This window comes from Tenrec ecaudatus, chromosome 10, assembly GCF_050624435.1.
Source record: "Tenrec ecaudatus isolate mTenEca1 chromosome 10, mTenEca1.hap1, whole genome shotgun sequence".
Taxonomy (NCBI): Eukaryota; Metazoa; Chordata; class Mammalia; order Afrosoricida; family Tenrecidae; genus Tenrec; species Tenrec ecaudatus.
The window spans coordinates 155,600,676-155,620,671 of record NC_134539.1 but is presented as its reverse complement, the minus strand read 5'-3'; the positions used below and the strand labels follow the sequence as shown (position 1 = coordinate 155,620,671).

Sequence of the window (19,996 nt, the reverse complement as noted above, 5' to 3'; positions counted from 1 at the left end):
CAACACAGTAATAAGCCCAGGCAGCCAATCTCATGTTTATTGGGGTTCCAGGCTGGACGCCGTGCGTCCTTAAATAGGGTGCAGGGGACGGTGGGCACGCTAGCAGCAGGTGGGTTCCAGCGAGCACGCAGCGCCTCAGCTGCACAGGGACAGGCAGGGTGGATGTGGCACATGGGGCCCACGATGGGGCTCAGAGCAAGCTGTCCTCAGCAGCGGGGGCAGCCAGGTGGCACTATCAGCAGGGCCTGGGCAGCACCAGGACCGCGTCTGCCAGGGGTCTCGCTGAAGTGCCGTGCTCTCCCCACAGGCGCTCGCTGGGACACACAGACCAGTGTCATCGCGGAGGCGCGGCTGAAGGAGCTGACCCCAGCCATGCCCGTCATCTTCATCAAGGCCATCCCTGTGGACCGCATGGACACCAAGAACTTGTATGAGTGCCCCGTGTACAAGACACGCGTCCGCGGGCCCACCTACGTGTGGACGTTCAACCTCAAGACTAAGGAGAAGGCGGCCAAGTGGGTGTTAGCAGCTGTGGCCCTGCTCCTGCAGGTCTGAGCCTCGGGGCCACCAGGCTCCCCTCAGAGGCTAGCAGCAACCCCTTCCACACACACCTTGGAGACACTGGACTAGAAGGGGGCACACGGGTGGAATGGAAAATTAAACACGGGTCCCCTACTCTGAGTCGTGTGACTTATGTGGCCCTTGCTGGCTTGGCTGCGGGTAGGCGGCCGCCTGGGCTAAGAAAGCATCTAAAAACTGCGCCCAAGCCCCAGGGCCACCCTCAGCCCCTTCCTACCCCTCCATTGAGCTCCATGCAAACAGCTCACACGGGGGCTCCAGGCAGCTGGGGAGCCCCCTACACTTGTGGGAAGGTGGGGGTGCCTCACTGCAGCCCCAGGCTTCTGGCAAGAGCTTGCTCTGCCTGGCACAGCCTGCAGAGGGCAGCTGTTCACACACCACCCTTGCTGGCCTGTGGGTGCAGGAGGGCCACAACTGATCCCTCATACCTTCCGCCTCAGCACCAGGGGAGCACAGTGAGACCCCGGAGGCCCACCCCTCGACAAGCAGCACACAAAGCACCTTGAGGGCTGCCTGCACTGCACCCATGTTCAATTGGAGTCTCAAATAGCACCCCTTCTGGGTTGCTCACTCCAAGTCCTGGGTACACACAAGGCCCGGCTCCCTCATGATGAGGCCGAGAGGCGGGGGGCAGCTCGGAGGGCACTGGAAGAGTCAGTCCCTCACCCGGCCTCCCTGCAGAAAGGCAGGGTTGCACAAAGTGGCGTGGCTACAGGGCTGCCACCTCCTGGCCAGGAGGGGTCACTGCGGCCCAGGTGCCCAGAGTCATGGAACCTAACTCCTGAGACCCACCAGGTGCTAGGGGCTGATTATTGGGGGGGTCTGCGGGGTGGGGACCTGCCATGCTAGCAGAAACCAGGTGGCCCACTGGTGGCCTCTGAAGACAGAATGGAGCGGGCCTGCCCGGCAGTCCTCGCTGTCCTGCAGGACTGAGCCGTGGTGGCCAGCAGAGCAGAACAGGAGCAGTTTGGTAGAACCCTGAGTAGGGTCCGGTGAGCCCCCCAGAGCTGGGTGTGGCTGAAGCGTGACTCCCACTACACCACTGAGCCCGGGTACCCAGTGCTGCTCTTCCCAGCAGGCTTTCCGCTGCCAACACCTCAACCAGACCGCATGTCAGGGTCGGCAGCTAAGACGCACCTGGACTCAGAAGAAGTTCTTAATCAGAGGTGTCACCATCTTCACCCACAGCTTCACCTGCCGGCTTGGCTGCTCAAAGGTGGCCGCCGACACCACACCTGAGCTCAGGTAGAGCTGCTCCTGCTCCTGAGGGAGGAGGACAGGCAAGGTTAGAACCATCAGGAATGGGGATACGGCCTCAACTTCTGACCAGGCACAGGAAACCACCCAGCTGGCCAGGCAGCCCGGCCCAGAGAGCAGCAGGCATGATGAGGCAGGGCAGCCTCACCTGGGTGCTCCGGGATGGCTGACGGGAGTGTCAGGGAGCCGAGGGGCTGGGGGGGGGGGGGGCCTGCCATGCCATCAGAAACCAGGCAGCCTGATGGTGGGCATGCTGGGACAAAGCCAGCCAGTGTCTCAGGCCCCCGTGACCGGGATCCACACAGAGCAACAGCTCTCGTGAAAACTACATTTAGAATACGCAGGCCGGCAGCACCGTGCACAGTCCCAACCTCGTGTCCAGGGTGGGGACCAGCACGCTGGACACATCAGTGTCCCTCAGCCATAAACCAAGGCTGCTGGGATGGGCAGTGTCACTTCACGGTGGCACAGGGGCTTCAAATGTGCATCGCCGCAGCTGTGCCCTTCCACCCAGTTTCCCACCAACTTCTTGAAGCCCTACACAGAAAAATAGCTCTGTCCTGGCTGACCAGGGAGCACCCTGGCTGGGGAGAACCCACCTGTCTTGTCAGCAGCCCCTCGATGAAGGCAAGGGGCTATGTGGGAGAGGCAGGCATGGGGGCACGCACACAGACCGGTACCCCAGGGGCCCCTGTCATCCTTTTCCACAGGCTTTTTGAGGTTCCTGCCCACCCCCATGTGTACCCCTCAGTCCAAATTTGAGGAAGAGGCCACCCTGTCCACAGGCAGCCAGGGTGCGAACAGCTGGCGCCTTCTCCCTGCATCAGAAGGAAGCCCCCGCCCCCTCTGTCTCTCAGTCCCTGTCACCAGGCAAGGGCGGGTGGCTCAGAAAACAGAAGTGACCGTGGGATTTTCCTTTAACTTCCTTCTGCCTGCCCTGTCGGAAGCTCGGGGGGGCTGCTGCCTCACTCTGGGGGACAAAACACTACAGAGGCCAGCTTTCCTTCTGCCTGCAGCCACACCGCGCTGGGCCAGCAGACCCTGACTAGGATGCCACTAGTCTACATACTTCCAGCTGGGTGACAGTGGGAGGGCAGGAGGGCGCCCTGCCAAGGGCAGGCAGGAGCCTGTGGCAGGCGGGGGTGCACCATGGGAACAGTGGGCACAGGACCCACTCTGGGACACAACAGGACTAGTCCACAGTCTTTCCCACCATGGCGATCACACCCACGGCTGGCCGCCCCGCCACACCTAGGGCCCAGGGCAGAGAGTCCTGGTGGACTTGCCCAAGTCACTCGGCATGGTATTCCCACAGAGCCCACAGCCAAGCCCTCAATGAAATTACCAGAAACACTTGGGTTCCTCAGAGACTCCCGGCGGGACTGAGAGGAAGTCAGCTGACTGGTGTGACAATGCAGCTCAAGGGGCATTTTGTGGGTCACAAGTGGTAAACAAGTGTCCCCCAAAACAAGCCAGGGAGTGTATGTACTTAGTCAGGGAGGGACATCGGGCTCTGATACAGAGATGGTCAATTCCAAGGCTCACTGGGACCTGCATCCCCAGGCGGACAGTGAGGGGCTGTGGCTGCAGAGCCTTGGGCACTCCAGTGGGGGCTTGCCCGAAACGCAAACACACCAACAGGGCCATCTAGAAGCAATCATAGGCACACAGACCCACACGTCTGTGAGCACAGGGGGCTACAAGTCCTCCCTCAGGCCTACCCACCCCATCATCCCTGAGGAGGCAGGCAGAGCCGGGACAGAGGGTTGCAGCTGTCACCCCTCACAAGGGGGAGAGGGCGTGGCCAGGGACCATGGAGGCCTGTAGCAGAGCCCATGCAGGAAGGGAGCTGCAGAAGTGGGTCACCGCAGGCACCACACAGGGCACACAGCCCATGGCTTCCTGGCAGTGCGGCCTGGCTACGGACAGGATTCCCACTCACTGAAGGCAGGACTGAGAAGACTGGCTGTGAGCACTTCCTCCCGGCAACAAAAGCTGCAGCCATTGCACAACGCCAATCCCCAGACGCAGGCAGGCTCGCAGCACCTGGCAGTCACCGGCTAGAGCTGCGCTCTGGCTGCCTGCTGTCGCCCTCTGCACTCCCGGGAGCCAGGAGGGGACAATCCTGGCAAGCACAAGGACACAGTCACATGGAGACCCCTACAGGTCCCGCCACACACTTCCCAGGAGGGAGCAGTCCCTCCCTGGAGAAGGACCTTAAGCTTAGAAAGTACAGAGTCATAGAAAAAGAGGAAGGCCCTCCACAAGACAAACTGGCCCAGTGGCTGCTGCCCGGGCTCAGGACTCGCTACCAGACCAGCCCGGGCTCAGGACTCACTACCAGACCAGACAACTCAGGCCGGAAGACAGCTCACACACTCCCCAGCAGCCCCTCCTGGAACCCCGCCCTGGGGCCCACCCACCTGGTGGAGCTGCTGCTGCAGGGTGGGGCTCTCCGTCACAATGGCAATCTGGGCCTCCAGGTCCCGGTGAACCGACCTGTACCCAAAATTAGGAGAGCCAATCAGCGTGAGGCAGGGCAGGCTGCTCCCTGCCAGGTAGAGCCAGAGGCCTGCAGGGAAAAGGAGACGGGCAACACAGGTGAGCACACAACTGCCAGGTCTCCCGCCACCGCCGCATCTACCTAGAGGGCCGAGCCTGCGGGGAGCTGAGCCACCCTGGGCTGCCGGGAGGGACCACAAGAAGGTGGCTCTCAGGGCCTATGGTACCTGTGCTGGGCCTGGCTCACCACAGGCCCTCCTCAGAGGACACAGGTCTCCTGGTCGGGCCCTACAGCTGGCTAGCCCCAGCACCCTCTCTGGGAGAGCTGATGGGAAACAGCCACCCCATGGTGGTCACACGTCCGGGAGCAGAGCCCCAGGCCCCCATGCCTGGTGGGCAGCAGTCCCACACCTGGCCCAGGCGCTCACTGCCCACAGGCCCACGGGCGCCGGCACTGCTCAGTCTGTGCTCGTGGAAACTACGGAAAGCCGCCCAGGCTCTTGCCTGACCCCTCCCTCTGGAACCCCCCAAACTGGACCCCCACTACTGGGTGCTTGGCCTTCTCGCCTAAGGGTCCTGCCAGGATGCAGCCCTCTCCTGCCCTCTGCCCCCAGCCTGACACAATCGGCCTCAACCCTAAGGGGACCTGCACTCAGGTCCCCAGACAGCAGCTGTTCCCGGCTAGGCTCTGAGGACACTGCTCCAACCCGCTCCTGTCCCACTCTCTGCTCCCTGCCCACTCCACCCCAGGCTACATCCAAGCCGCAGCCTGGCCCCTCAAGGCTCACCCTTTCCAAGGGCCCACACAGCAGCCACGCCCCTCCCCCAATTCCACCCCTGCTTTTCTCGCACAGCCAGGATCCACTCTTGCTTACTGTCCAGCGTTCCCAGCTTTGTGGAAGGGCTCCCGCCAGGGGTTCACCCAACTGCAAACGCCGACTCCCTCCCAAGACCGTGGGGGCACTAGGCCAGGGTCTGGTGGGGAAGCCGGCATAGCCACACCTGCCTGTTTGGTGCAGCCCATCAGAGGCGGTCGCCATCTCCATGCCCCCTGGGGCCTAACCCCGCCTCCTAAGAGCCTGGCTCACAGGTCACCGCCCAGGTCCCAGCCAGAGCCCTCCGTTGCCTGGGACCCCAACAGCTGCTCCTGCCTGGCATGGGACAACAGCACCAGCAGTTACTTCCTGGTCAGGAGAGCAGAGCCACCAGTAAAACGGACCAGGTGCCTGGTCAGGGACCACTCCTAACAGTGCCCCGGGTCTTAGTTCCTCCCCAAGGGTGCTCCGGCCCTCCGCTGTCCCCCTCTATGTGGGGACAAGTGCTCGGTGGACAAGCTGGCCCTTATGCAATGCTGCAGCGTCCTGAAGCTCCCAGGGTTGAGGGCAGCACTGCCCACTGGATGCCTGCCAGCTCCCCCCCACCCCCTGTAGCGAGGACTCTGCCTCACACTCACTGTAAGGGGGGCCCCTCTCCACCTCATGGCCACTATACAAGGACACCTCCCACCGCATGTTCATAACACAAGAACTGACCCCTGCTCAGGCATCCACGTGCCCCCCTCTCTAACTCCTTGCCCACAGGGCACGGCCCTCCTCCTGCCTCTCCTACATGCCCTCAAACACGGGTCATGCCACACCACCCTCCCCCAGCCCAGCATGACCACAGACTCTAGAGACAGATATGGGTCCCAGGTCCCTAGCAGCCCCATGATATAGCAGGTGGCTGGGTGGGAGGTCAGCAGGCTCTGGGCAGGCAGCAGACTCCCTAAGGGGGTGTGTGAGGTCACACGTGTGCATCTTGGCAGCAGATGGCAGGCTCCGAGTGAGCTTCTCACCAAGAGGATGGCTCCCAACCAAGCCCTCACCTCCCTGGCTTGGCCGAGATAGGGGGGACTGAGGATGACCTGTGGGGAGCAGAGCAGGGGGCACGGCTGGCCCTCCTCCAGCCAGTGGCCAGCATACCTTTGGCATGAAAGGTCCAGCCAGGCCGCCAGTACTCCTGCAGGCGCACGCGCTCTTGCTGGCCCAGGCTGTGCACCTGGTGGAAAAACTGCCGCTCGATGTGGACATATGCCGCAGGAATGGCGCCAGCCACGCCCTTGGCTCCAAAGAAGCCATTCACCTCGGGCGAGGCCAGCAGGATGTGGTACTCGGGCCTCGTGCCCAGGACCAGGTCCATGTAGGCCTGTGTCAGGTTGAAGTAGCCTGTGGTCAGGCAGACGCGGGCACCGCGCTCAGCCTCGGTCAGCAGGGTCTCGGTGACCACCTCGTCAATCTGGATCTCAAAGGGCTTCATCTGGATCAGCGGGTAGATCCAGGTGTCCGGCGCCGGCCTGCGATCTCCGGCAGCTGCGGCGTCCCCTTGAGTTAGGAGAGAATCGCCATGGAAGGTCTGGGCATGCAGCAGTTGCTGGCGGGTCCGCGCCGAGTGGATCACATCCATGACTCTCTTGTTGGCAGCCTCACAATACGCAGCCCGGTCACCTGCCGGGAGGTGGGGACAGGTGAGCCAAGGGCAGGCCCTCCAGACCCCGATAGAGAGTCCAAGCCTCTAACTAGCCTCCTCCAGGGCGCCCTGTTGTCAGCAAATGCTTTCTTTCTGAGAGTCCCTGCCTGCTGGCCCAATGAGTGGATGGCCAGTTGGAGGGCCTGAAGTCGAAAACTCAGGAGCAGATGTGTGTGCAAAGTGGCCACGTTCAGTGGGTGGAGCCCCCCTGCAGTGGCCCTCACAGAAGGGCTCGATCTGTTCAAGAAAGCGCAGCCCACTCTCCTGGCATACGGGCTCGGGCTCCGGCTCCGGCTCCGGCTCCGAGGGAACTGAGTCCCGCAGACCAACACCATGGGGGTGTTAGCGGGGGCTGCTCTGGGAGATGGGTCTCCAGAGGGAAGAATGGAGGCCCTGCCCCCATTTCCCCAGCTCTTCTGAGACAGTCGCTCTGGGGTCAGCAGAAAAGGGAGGCTGGCTGGGCCACGTGGTCCTCCCAAACGCACAAGGAGCACAAAGACTTGTGAGAGGGACACAAGTCTCTCTGAAGACATGAGGGGCCAAGGGGGCCGAGGGACCCGCCCGCTGCCCCCAATACGAGGGAGAGCCATCCCAGGGAAAGCGATCTCGTCGCAGGGACAGTGAGGCTCCTGGGTCCCACTGAAACCCGAATGCCAGCACAAGCTCCTTCGGAGCCATCTGGTTCTCAAGGGCAAGCTGGGCAGGCAGCCCCACCTCCCAGACCGGCAAAGGGTAACGGGCAGCCATGAGTCGCATCTGTCAGCTTCAGACACAGAGTCAGCAACAAAGTGCAGCAGCAAGCTGCTACTACAAAGAAGTAGGGGTCCCTGGCCCCTACCTTTGTAGGGGTGCACCATCCCCTCCACCACGTGCACGGAGTCATCGCCCTGTAGCTGCAGGGACACGTCCCCCACGGCATCCACCAGCTCTGTGAAGAAGTCGGCGATCTCGGGACAGTCCTGCAGGAAGACGTAGCGGTCCTGGCGGTTGGTGAAGTAGGAGTCACTCAGGTTTGCGCTGCAGGAGGAGGCGGGGAAGCCATGAGGACTGGGCCAGGCGGGGTTCACACACTGCAGGCCTGGGGGTCCCCCTGAGGGACGTACAACAGCTGGGACAGTCCCCGGAGAAGGTGCTCCTAGGGAATGCAGATTCCAATCCTGGCTCAAGGCTTTGTTCTGCCCTGCATGACCCAGCGAGCATGCCCTCTGCCCTGGCCTCCCCACGGGGCTCAAGGCAGCAGCAGGCCTCACCCGCTCAGGAGGACACTGTTGTCAAACAGGTAGACCTTGATGTGCTGCAGCCCGATGGTCTCGTTGAAGCGCTCGGGCAGCAGGAGGCGGAGGAGGCCTCGCAGGTTGGGGGTGTGGAAGAGGGAGACGCGCACCTGCTCGGGGAACCTGCGGAGCAGCGGCAGCAGCATGGTTCGCGAGTTCTTCCTGCCTGGGGGCGGGGCATCGGGCTGTCAGCACCAGGCAGCACCTGGCCTCCGAGGGCAGACAGGCTCCCCCTCACCACTCAGGCCCCCTCAGCTCTGTTTGACCCTTGAGAAGCAGTCTTCCCCATGGGCGGGTGCTGGGCCTGCACCCCAGAGACCACACTGGACCCTAAGAACGCAGCCAGCCCAAGGGACACAAGGTCCAGGCCAGGCCCAAAGGTCAGTCAGGACAGGACATTCTGCGGCCTAGGTCCCTCTAGTGGGTATCCAGTTGCTGCTATGGAAGGTGTCTGCCTGGATAGTCCTCACCCAGCCTGAGGGGCCGGGCGCACAGGCCGTACCTCGGGAGCCACGCGTGAAGTCTAAAAGGATGGAGACCCTGAGGTCCGACGGCAGCTGAGCATGGAGGGACTTCTCCAGGGTGCTTTCCAGACAGTCCACCTGTCAACAGCGGGAGGCAGGGGCTGCATGACAAAAGCCGACCTACCTGTCAGCCTTGGTCCCCGGCACCCACGTGAGAGCTCTTCCTGCTCAGACTGCCTGGCAACCATTGGAGAAGCCTCCAGTGCCTTCCCTGTGGCCTGGGGGACCCGCAGGTCAAGGGCGGCCCCCACTAGCATGCTGGACCAAGCCGCTCTGGGACTCGCTGCTCGACACCCACTCCCATGTGCATGCGCGTGGACACACACAGATCGCGTCACCACGATGGCCTCCCCAACACCTCCTGCTGAGCCCACAGCCTCTGCCTGCACTGGGCACCTGCCACTCCTGGGCACATGCGGAGGGGATGGCCTATCCCACCTGCCGTGCTCACACTAGTCACATGGAAGGGCAGCAGGGCCAGAGAAGCTGGGCTGCCTGCAGACTTGGCACCTATCCCAGGTCCCTAGCATAGCCCGGAGCCAGCCCTGCCCAGGACGGGGGGATGTGCGTGTATGTGTGTGTTGGGGGGGGGGGCCGCGCTGGTCTCCTCATGCCCACTGGGCTCTGTGAGGCAGCCACAGAGGACAGGAGATGGATACAGGGAACCGCCCCATTCAGCTGTGCGCATGAACCTGAGGTGTGACTCTCCTACCGGCCCTGAGTTTACAATAAACATGAATGAAAAAATAACACCTGACAGGAACAGAGGCTGCGTCCTGTCACCGCTGCTGTTCCCTGAGGGCTGGCGCCACATGACCTTCACTACCATGTGCTTGTTTTGAATCTCAGACAATGTGTATCTCAAAGTCAACTTCGTGGGATTCCCTGCATGGCATCTGACAAGGGTAAGACCATTTTGAAGACAGAGCGCCAGGTTGAGCCCCGCACTGGTGAACAGCGGGGCCCACGGAGCCCTGGTGGGTGGTGGGGGTGGCGGGGTAGCAGGGATGTTGGCTCGAGCGCCACCGTCAGTCACCCTGTGCTGCTCTCTGGGGACGAGAACCAGCACTGCCAAGGACAGCGCACTGCAGCTGGGGTGCCACATGGGATCCTGCCCCTACTGCTGCTGGCGCCCCAGGACCCTTACCAGCTCCTGCTCCAAAGGGCCGGTCCCCAGGTAGAGGGACGCCATCACCACTCGCCTCCGGGCTGTCTTTATCTGCCCCTGAGAGAGGAGACACTGTGTCCACACACGCTGTCACCTCCAGGGGCACCAGGCTCTCACCACCCTCTATGCCCTCGGTGGGCATTTGCAGACGGTGCAGCGCAGCACAGAGAGGCACGGCACACCGCTCCTAACAGCCCATCCTCCCCTACAGACGCTGCCGGTAAGCCCTACCTGCCCCCCACCCGACCCTGCCCTCAATGCAGTTTGACCACAGGCCCAACTCTGATGGCCACGGAACGAGGCTTTGGGGGCATGGGGGCCGGCACAATCCAGGCATGCCTAACATGTGCTGGCCTCAGGTGCCACGTGCTCAGCACATGGTGAGGGCATCTCAACCAGCCAGATCAGAAAGGTAGCAGGAGGCAAGAGGGGAGCCTCCAGTCAGGCCACTTCCCTGTCCAGCTATTGAGAGGAGCTGCTTCGGAGGCAGGGACAATGAAGACAGAGAAGGGGATACTGCCCAGGGCTGGAAGACAAGGCTGTGACCATGGGAGAAGTGCTCCAGAGAGGACCAGCAACAGGGGCACACGGTGGGCAGCGCCAGTCTGCCCTGTCTATCCAGGGAAGAATGGTACCAGGTGCATCCAACATGGCCCGTGCCAGTGCCATCTGCCCAGGGCCCGCCACAGGCCAACTGTGCCTTCACAAAGGCCAGGAGAGCTGCTTTGGGAAACTCGTTCCTGAGCCCGAGAGCAGCCAGACAGCCCGGAACCCCCAGAGTGTCATCGAGGGAGCCCGTGTGGAGGGTGGGGCATGGACATGCCACACAAGGCAAACGCCACATGCCACACAGCAGGGCGCCACAGATGTACTCTGGAGTTAGCTGGCTGGAAGAAACGTGGGTGCACCTGGAGAAGGCACAGCGGCCACAGGGGCACCCATAGGCGGCATTCCTTGAAGACACACGGCCCATGAGCCACACAAAGACAAATCTATGAGCATCTCCAGCACCACGTCCCACCTGGCCGCCCCAGGTGCCCAGGGCTGTCCCTGCAGCAGCAGGAAATCTCGGCAGAGAGCAGCCTGGGAGAGGGTCCCTCCAGGAGAGGTTCACCCAAGGGTGTGGGCCTGGGACCCCGAAGCGTCCTTGCACTGCCTGCACACATCAGCATGTCCTTCACAGGTGACGCCAACCGGCTCTCCTTCCCTGGCTACACAAGGCTTGTCTCCTCAGACACCACTCCAGCAACACACCCTCCCGGTCGGTCCTCGCTCCTGTGTGTTAGGAACCCATATTCCACATGCAGCCAAGACCCAGCCCTGACCTCACTGGCCTACCCTGGACACCGTCCGAGGCACAAGCCTGGCAGCAAATAGCAGCCGGGGACTCCCAGAGGAGACGGACTCGAGAGCCTGCCTCCTCACAACATACCTTCATAAGCTCGAAGAACTCAGCCGGGGCAGACAGCACCTTGACGTGAGCGCTGCAGACACCGAACTCAGGAACCAGGCTGCGGATCCACTGGAACCTGTGCACGGCCTCTGGACACAGGCAGCAGGGCGGGGAGGGGGCCTGGGGGATGCCAGGGGACAGCAAGGGGGCCAGCAGCAACCATGGCGACCTGCTGGAGATAAAGTGCAAATGAGTGGAGCCCCCCCCAACACACACACACACACATACACACACACACAAACAAGCATGCCCTCGGGCTCGCTAGGTGACTTGGGGGTAAGGTTCCTCCAAGCCCAACTCTGGTTGTGCTGTCAGGTAGTTCAAGCCCAGCAGCCACTCAGAGAGAGGAAGCTCCTGTAAAGCTCTCCTTTCAGAAACCCTAGGGGACAGTTCTACTCTGCCCTGCCAGGGTGTGACTAGTCAGACCCCTGGAAGGGCAGCTTGAACAGAGCCAGTGATGAAGGCTGAACCCCAGAACCAGGGACAGGGGCTGGAGGGGCCACAGAACCTCTGACAGCAGCCTTGGCCCCCACCAATAATGCACTCTGCAAAGGTGCACCCACAGGGCTGACAGGGCCAGCTGGGACAGCCAGAGAAAGACAGCCTCAGATCCAGGCCATGCAGAGAGGGCGAGGATCAGCAGGACGCCAAGGGCACTCAGAGTTGAAGAAAAGCTGGAAGCAGGCAGTGGGGTAGAGGAGCATGCGAGGGCACGTGTGCCCTCCAACCCAGCTGTGCCAGAGCCTCAGAGTGGGCGAGGGAAGCACCAGAGCCAGGTCTGTGTGCGCTGAGGGCCAGCCTCGGATGACTCTGTCCACGGGAGGCACTCCAGGAGGGGACGCTCAGGGCCTGAGGCCGGATAGCTGAGATCATGGGACGCCTGCATTGGCGTCAAGGCTGTCTGCCAGGACAGGTGGTGTCACACGCATGCAGCCGGCCCACAGCCACACCAGCTGCTCCAGGCCAGCCCAGGGCCAAGAGGCGCCAGTCCATGGCAGGAGGGCCCATCAGCTCAAGGAAGCAGGCAGGCAGGAGGGCTGTGTGCTGCAGCAGCTGGCAAGCCAGAAGCTGAGATAGACCAGCCATTGCTGCCTCCTCATTGTCTGTCCCCCCTCCCCACCAAGCCACACTCCTTCCCAAGGCAGACCCCAGTAGAGGGGAGGGAAGGCCGTGGGTCCACTGGAAACCCAGAGAGCAGGGAGCCTGCCCAGCAGTCTATCGTGCAAAGGCCCAGAGGGGTATTGGGTCCGATGTGCAGGCATTTACTAGTCACACCCAGGTGGGCTGGAGCCCCAGGCAGCAGCAGGCGTCCCCTCCTACGGACCAGCAGCACTCAGCACCTCCAACCACACTCAGGCCGAGCGCCATCACACATGCAATTGTATGTGTGAGCACTCTACATGGCAGAGACAGTGTGTGTTTACGCGTGTGCGTGTTCACACAAACGCATGTGTGTATCACCTCTCTGGACAGCAAAGGCAGTGGGTGGGTGTGAGACACATAACTTGCTTTGCTTGGTGTGTCTCAACATCCGTGCCCTCCTCCCCTGAACAACTGGGGCATCACCCTGACCCCAGGCCATGCAGTCCGGTCCTCCTCAATCTTGCACAGCAGCTAAGACACTCCAGTCCACTCCCCAGAAGGGGGACAAGGATGCTTCCTTGGCACACAGCACTGGAAATGGGGACAAGGGCCAACGCTGAACTCCAGGGCACCATCAGCGTGCCCACCACAGCCTGCCAAGGCCTCGCAGCATGGCACACCAGCTCAGCCAGGGTCAGGACACAGGGGAGCAGGCTGGCAGATCCTGGGAGGCCAGGCACCAGCATGTGCAAAGAGCAGAAAAGTGGTAAACTGGTGCTGGACAGCAAAGCCAGCAGGACCAAGGGCCTGCCCAGGAGGGAGTTTGATGAGTTTGGTGAAGTGAAGGAGGGAACCAGGGCCCAGCCCTTAGCTGGAGAGCACTCGCCAGGCTGATCCAGCCAAGATGCCTGAGCGTCCTGGGGCTCCTGAACAAGTCCCTCTCTCCAGGCCACTCTCCAGGGAGCACCCACCCAGCCAGGGCCCAAGTCTGTAGACAGCTTCCCCTGCTGACTTCCTGGGTACAGTGTGCACATGAGAGAAGAGACCCGCCTGCCAGGCACAGTCTCAGCCTCGGGAGGGAGGTGCTATGGACAGGGCTCCAGACTATGGGCTAGGCCAGGGCCACCCCAGTCTGGCCGACAACTGCACCCACAGCCTAGCTTCTCCTGAGGCCGGACAGGGAACACTCTGGTGGTAGGCCTCCAATCACACCCACAACATAGCTTCCCCCTAGCTTGCTGGGCAGTTTCCTCCCCGCAGCCCGGCCTGGGCCCTGGGTTAGGATTAGTCCCGGCTCTGCATGCAGCTCTGGGAGTTTCTCAGAGAAAGTTGGTCCCTGACTCCCAGCAGCCCCCTAATTCACAGGCTTGGTGACCCTGACCTCTAGAGACTGACCTCCTGCACTGATGACCTTCCCCCACCCCACTCCCGCCCTAGGTTAGAGAGACCACATAGCCATGGGCAGGGGGAGGACTGCAGTGACCTGATCAAACAGTGGGACAGAGAACTGAGCCAAGACACGCTGGGCTCCCATTCCACCATCCAGGGCTCTGAGCTCCAGGGAGTCACAGGGCTGGACCATTGCTGCCTTTCCTGGAGCACGGGCAGAGTAAGAGCCCCAGCCCCACCAATGCTACACAGCACCCCCCAGCCCTCTGCACACAGTGGGCCTGAAAAGGGTGGCCCACATGGCTTCGGGCTTCAGTGGACTTTGTCCCGACATCCCTGGTGGCACTGACCAGGGAGGGGGAGCTGGGACCAGTGGGAAGGCAGCAGCAGATCTCTTCTTTGTGGGGGGTGGGGCAGGCGGTGTGCATACCCCCAGACTTTGGGGAGCTGCACCTACCTCCTGAGGAGACCAGGGCCACCACCATGAACCCTTTGTCTGGAAGGGCCACCCCTTGCCCTGGTTCAGTGACGGGTGCAGAGGGCCTCTGCATCGCCATCAGGGGTCCTAGGCATGGACCCAGGACACACGAGGTCCCTAATGGACAGGAGGACGCCGAGCCACTTTTCCCAGTGGGCCCATAAGGTTCTGGTCACACCCAGGGGCTGTGTCCTCTGAGCCGCAATCCTGGCCGTGGGCCCGGAGCCTTCTGGAACTGAGAGAAGCGTCACCATACACACGCGCGCGCATGTGCGCACGATTGGCAAGAAGGGAAGCAGCAGCACTCCCCACTGCTGTTTCCAGAAAGGGCTTTTTAAGAAAGCACTGCCCGCCCCAGTCACACAAGTTTCAGAGTAACTAATGGGGAGGGACCAGGACAGAGAAGCTGCAGTCACACACTTCCTGAGAAAACTGTGACTTCTCAGAGTCCCTGCACGCCTTGCCACCCGCCAGGCAGGACTGACTGAGACAACTCCAGAAAGGGAGCCCAACATGGATTCCTGGAGACACCAAAACAGGTGATGCCGCCACCCAGGGGTGACCAGACTGGGCTCTGCTCATCCACCTAAAAGGAAGTTGAGCCCCATGGGACTGTCAGTCCACAAAGGATGGAGCAGGATGTCCCAGTGCCCACTCTCCCCCAGCCCACTGAAGGGGACAGGTCAATGTTTACAGTGTCACTGCACGGCGATCCAGGCCGGCGTGTCTGCCATGTGGCACACATCTGTTCACCCAGACTTGCCCATCACCCGCTGGGATGCACTCTGGGCATCTTGGGGTCATGGCCACCTCACACAGCCACAGCTGGGAAAAGCTGGCCACTGCAAATCTTTCCAGTCACTACAAAATCCATTTTGTATGGTAAGGGAGGGAATGATGCTGACTCCAAATAGCCCCTCTATCCATTCTACAAGTGTAAAGCCGCCAAGAGGTGGCTGTACCAAACCCCAAGGAGGAGGGAAAATGGGTCCCAGCTTGCAAGGCTCCCAGAAGCAACGTCTGGATGTCATCAACATCATGCCCACAAACCTAAGGATCCACAGCACGCTCACCTGCCACTCCAGAAACACCTGCTGCTCAGAGATGTGAGAAGTCCTGCCCTACAACTAACTAACTCTCTCTCTCTCTCTCTCTCTCTCTCTCTCTCACACACACACACACACACACACACACACACACACGCTCAGACACTTAGAACAGAACACTGTGTTTTCTTGCCCATCCAGCTCAAACTGAAAATGGTGTGAAAATTCAGTGAGGCCAGCGGGCTTTCCCAGAAACACGGCCTCGTGCTCAGGATCAGGCGCAGCATCTTCAGGTGCCTCACCCTCGCCTTCCCCTCTCCCTTCTCAGAAGCCTGGGGCTCTGGGAGGAGCATTGCCCACCGCCTCATGACCCCCCCTGCCACCCCACCACCCCCTCTCCCCACCCCCACTAGTGCTGGCTCTAACCCACCCAGACTCTTCCCACTGCCCCTGACTTCCCATGAGTCCCCACGGCCTTGCGTATGCAGCACCACAGCACAGTGCAGCTCCCCAGGGCTCTGAGCTGAGGGTCTGCTTATCCCACTTCCCTAACTCAGCCCCACCATCCAGGGGGGCCTCAGCTGCCTTTAGTTCTCTGCTCCTCACCTAGCCTGCTCACGCCCTGCCTTGAAACCACAGGGCTGAACCTTGTCACCCTCAGCCTGCTCTTCACTTTCTTCTCCACACTTTACCGTAACTGCTTATCAAGGTTGGGGGTGGGGTGGGTGTTGGGGTGCCAGGAAGGCGGGGCTGAGGCTTCACCTGCCTCCTCAGTCCCAGGAGGCCCTAGGGGCAAGTGAATGACTCGGGGCAGTAGTGTGTGACCAGAATGGAAGGGGAGGGGCCCTCCGAAGGGGAAACAGCCCAACTGCCAGCTCCTCCAGGAGAAGTCATTTCCAGAAGCAGAGCGTGCTATCTCTGTGGCCACCTCCACGCCAGCAGAAAAGGAAACCACCCTGTCAAAGCCCCGGGTCGGCTTGCTGTTCCACCCCCCACCCCACCCCCCGCCACGCCAGCAGTTGAGTCAGACCAGCAAAGTAAAACCTAAAATACTCTTAAGCTCATGACTACACAGAACTATTATCAATGAATCAGTGACTGTGGAGTTCCAAGAAATCGCATCATTCTGAGTGAGGAGCAGCTTGAAGGTCAGCACCCTCCTCGGAGGGGAGAGCCAGTGGCCCAGACCTGCCCAGCCCCCAACACACAGGATCCGGACAGGACGCATCAGAAACCTGCGTTACTAACTATTCAACACTCACCCACAACCCCAGTGCCCGCCCACGGGACTGTCACATGGCCAACGGCTGTAACACACACGCTTCTGACTTGATGCCCAAGAAACCGAGTTTCTGGCTTACTCACCGACCCAGAGAGACAGCTATTATTTCTCCACTTAATCAAGACGAAACCTGGAGCCACACAAACTGCACCCATGGAGAGACACAGAGACACACACACACACAAAATGCCCTTTCTGAAAGAATGTGGAATGTCCCAAAGTCTGTCACTAACCAATTCCAGGGACAAAACCATTGCAAAGGACTGCTTCTTACATTCAAACAGAGAAAGGGGAAAGAGGAAATTGCCTACATGCCTTGTGTTCCGGTGAGGACTTTTCCCTGCAGCATTGCCCCATTGTCCCAAGAGGTTGCTGTGGGCACAGCAAAGCCACCCACTGGAATAGACAGACTCCTCTTGTGCTGCTGCACTGCGGGCCCAGAGTGGAGTGGAGAGGTGGCTTCCCCAACCTCGCTCCCACCACCATGGGGAAATTCAAAAGTCCTCTGAGCAACAGGCTGCCAAGAGGCCCCCTCCTACCCTGATTTTATCACCTCAAAGTTCCCCTGAATCACAGCCCAGTTTTGCTAGAACGCTTCCACTGTAACCTACACAGCAAAGCTGTCGGTACCTGGAAGCAGCACGCGTGCCCAGCCCTCCCCCGGCTAGCGCACACACAAACCCAACGGCGACCAAACGAAGGCACAGCTTCGATCACATGGCACAGCCTCGGGATTTATTTTTTCTTTCTCTCAAGGATCAAGTCTCTTCAATAAGAAATCTATTTACACACAAGTGATTGCTTTTTGGTGGCTGTTTTTTCTTTAATATGGACTGTGGCAGGGTTCTCAAGCAGCCTTCTAAAAGACCAGTCTCTGGCTGTCTGGAACAAAGTAAAGAAAATTAATGAAAGGGGGGGGGGACCTTAAGGAAAGAAGCAGTTCAAAGGATGAATGGGCCACCCAAACCACAGCCTCCAGGATCCTGAGATCAGAAGCAGTAGATGGTGCCCGGCTACCACTGCTGACTGCTCTGCTCTGGGAGCACAATAGAAGATCCTGGACCGAACCTACTCACTGCCACTGGGTCGATTTCAATTCATAGGAACCCTACAGGAAGGTGACCAGATTTTAACACTGGTAAAGCGGGACACCATTGATAAAACTCAGATACTGGTGAAATAGCCACATGGCAGCTGAAAACCATATACCCCAGCTTGCCATGCATTCTTTCCAAAAATCGGGGCTTTCGTAAAACACCGCGGGACTCAGGAAAGTTTGCTAAAAATCAGGACCGTCTCGCCAAAAGAGGGACGTCTGGTCACCTTACCAGGGCAGAGAAGAGTGTCCTTGTGACTTTACAAGAATGACTCTTCCTTCTCCTTTCTCCCACGGAGAGGCTGGCTGGTGGTTTCAAACGGCCGACCTTACGGTTATCTGCCTAACAGGGCCCTTAGTCACCCTTCAGACCTCGATCTGAACCCACCCCTGGGGATCATGACCCTTCAGTCAAACCACAGTGAGGCTTATGTAGTAATTAACAACGCCGGTGCCGTCAGAGCAAGCACCCCTCTGACAGATAAGGGGCCACAAACAAAAGTCCAGCGGGCAGAAAGGGGCGGGAGGGCTGAACGACCAGGCAGGCCAGGGAGTAAGTAAGCAGCGCTCTCACAGGGCGGGGGCTTCTAATCACCATCACTGAGCCAAGTGCGCACTGAGTGCTGGAAGGGACGCTAACCGCTCCGGACGCTTTCACACACACCCGATAAAAAACGGTTACCAAAAACAGGAAAAGAAAGAAACAGACCAGGAACAGGCGCTGGCCCCTTGGGTCAACTTGTTCTCGGCAAATGTTTACTTCGAAAGCCCACTTCCCTGCTGACGAGAGCTCTCGCGGTGCTTTCCCAGAAGGCCGGCCCTCGAGCAGCGGCGTGAAGGGGCTGGGAGAGGTTCTCGTCCTCCCGGCCCGAGGGCGCCTGACTCAGGATTGCCTCACGGGCCTGCCGGGCGGGTCCGAGACCTGCGGGCACGCCACCCCGGCTGGGCCTGATTCACGCCCACGTCACCGCGGCCCGAGGCGCGGCGAGAAGGGAGAGCCGGACCCCTCGCGCGGACACCGACGCGACCACGCCCCCACCCTGGGGTCCGGCTCAAGCCCGAACGTGGGTCCGGCCCCCGGAAGGCAGAAGCTGCCCGCTTCTCCAGAGGAAACGGCCGCAGGGAGGCCCGGCGGCTGCCCGCCGACGACGCCGACGCCGGGCCCCGGGCGGGGCGCGGGCTATCGGGCCCCGGGGCGCAGGGAGCGGGGCTCTGCACAGCCGGGACCGGAACGCCGCGCTCCCGCCGGCCGCCCCTCTCACCTCCTGCGCCGGCGGTCTCGGTTCCGCCCCAGGCGGTCCGACAGGCGCCCCAGGAGCGCGGCCAGCCCGGGGCGGCCCGGCAGGAGGCCCAGCAAGCGCCTCCAGAACACCGGCCCCGCCGCCGCCGCCGCCATGGAGACTCGCCGCTTCCGCTTCCGGCGCGCGCAAACTTTATTGACAACGGTGCGCGCGGACACGGCGCGCGTGCGCGTGCGCCTGGCCCTGGGAGTTGGGGGAGTGGGCAAGCGGGTCACGGTGTGCGGGGGATGGAGCCTCAGTTTCCCCCGAGGGGACGCAGGTGAGGCGGGAGTTCCGGCTGTGAGGGCTGCAGGCAGGTGTGCTCAGGTGTGAAACCCGTACACCTGGAGTCACCATTAAACAAAGGCTAGAACTGCCTCTGTGGGTTTCCAAGACTAACTCTTTGAGGGCGCAGAAAGCCGTGTGACCTACTGTGCCACCAGGGCTCGGGAAAGGACGTGGCGGGAGAGTGCAGAGCCGTTACTTTCTCGTGGGGATCACTTTGCAGGCTGGGAGGCAACACCCTTAAGGTGTGAGTTGGGCTCATACAGAACTGGGCTAACTAACACCTGAGTCACCGCGGGACTCTGAGTCCTGGAAAGCCCCCAGCAAGCCCAGGCGAGAAGCACTTTGCACCTGCGGGCCCCAGCGCCTGCCTGCCGCTCTGTGACTCCTCCAGGTGCAATGCGGGAGCGCCTCCCGCTTCCAGCTTCCACAAAAACAGGCTGCCACCGCCTGCCCCGACAGGGGAGGTTCTGTTGCCAGATCCGCTGAAGGGGCCACCCCTGCAAGCTACCGCACTGTGGGTAGCTAATTACTAACAAGGGGGAAGAAACGTAGGACAAATTTAAGGGCCTTAGTATCAGACATAAATATACTATGAACATAATGAAAAGCACCCACGCCGCAGAAGACAAAATAGAGGGGGAGCCTTCTAAAAGCACCACATTGATGTACATCAAAAGACTGAAAACAGAACCCGCAGACTGGGGGGGGGGGAATATTTGGCAATGATTTATCAAGTAAAGGATTAAGTTCAGAAATCTACAGAAAACGACAATAGCTTAATAAGAAAAAATA

The 19,996-nt window shown here is 60.8% G+C and overlaps 2 protein-coding genes across 5 annotated transcripts in view; one reads left to right on the top strand and one right to left on the bottom strand.

Annotated features, from left to right (window-relative positions):
• DNAH17 (dynein axonemal heavy chain 17) overlaps positions 1-630 on the top strand; it is a 96,969-nt gene extending 96,339 nt beyond the window's left edge. Inside the window, exon 80 of the mRNA XM_075559705.1 lies at positions 308-630. Coding sequence (XP_075415820.1) covers positions 308-555 — 248 coding nt within the window. The 3' untranslated portion in view covers positions 556-630. The remainder of the gene's footprint in view (positions 1-307) is intronic.
• PGS1 (phosphatidylglycerophosphate synthase 1) lies at positions 24-19,056 on the bottom strand. 4 transcript variants are annotated; one of them, XM_075562296.1, is made up of 10 exons: positions 18,899-19,056; positions 11,242-11,434; positions 9,789-9,866; positions 8,620-8,719; positions 8,094-8,283; positions 7,682-7,860; positions 6,300-6,821; positions 4,260-4,408; positions 1,717-1,842; positions 24-400 (listed from the first exon to the last, which is right to left on the bottom strand). In XM_075562296.1, exons 1-9 carry the CDS (start codon positions 19,030-19,032, stop codon positions 1,723-1,725), a joined length of 1,665 nt encoding a protein of 554 aa, XP_075418411.1. In that variant the 5' UTR covers positions 19,033-19,056; the 3' UTR covers positions 24-400; positions 1,717-1,722. The 4 variants fall into 4 exon arrangements, with proteins under 4 accessions (XP_075418411.1, XP_075418412.1, XP_075418413.1 ...); XM_075562297.1 differs by having other exon boundaries at positions 11,242-11,431; XM_075562298.1 differs by lacking the exon at positions 18,899-19,056 and adding an exon at positions 18,346-18,639.
• Positions 19,057-19,996: the final 940 nt, after the last annotated feature.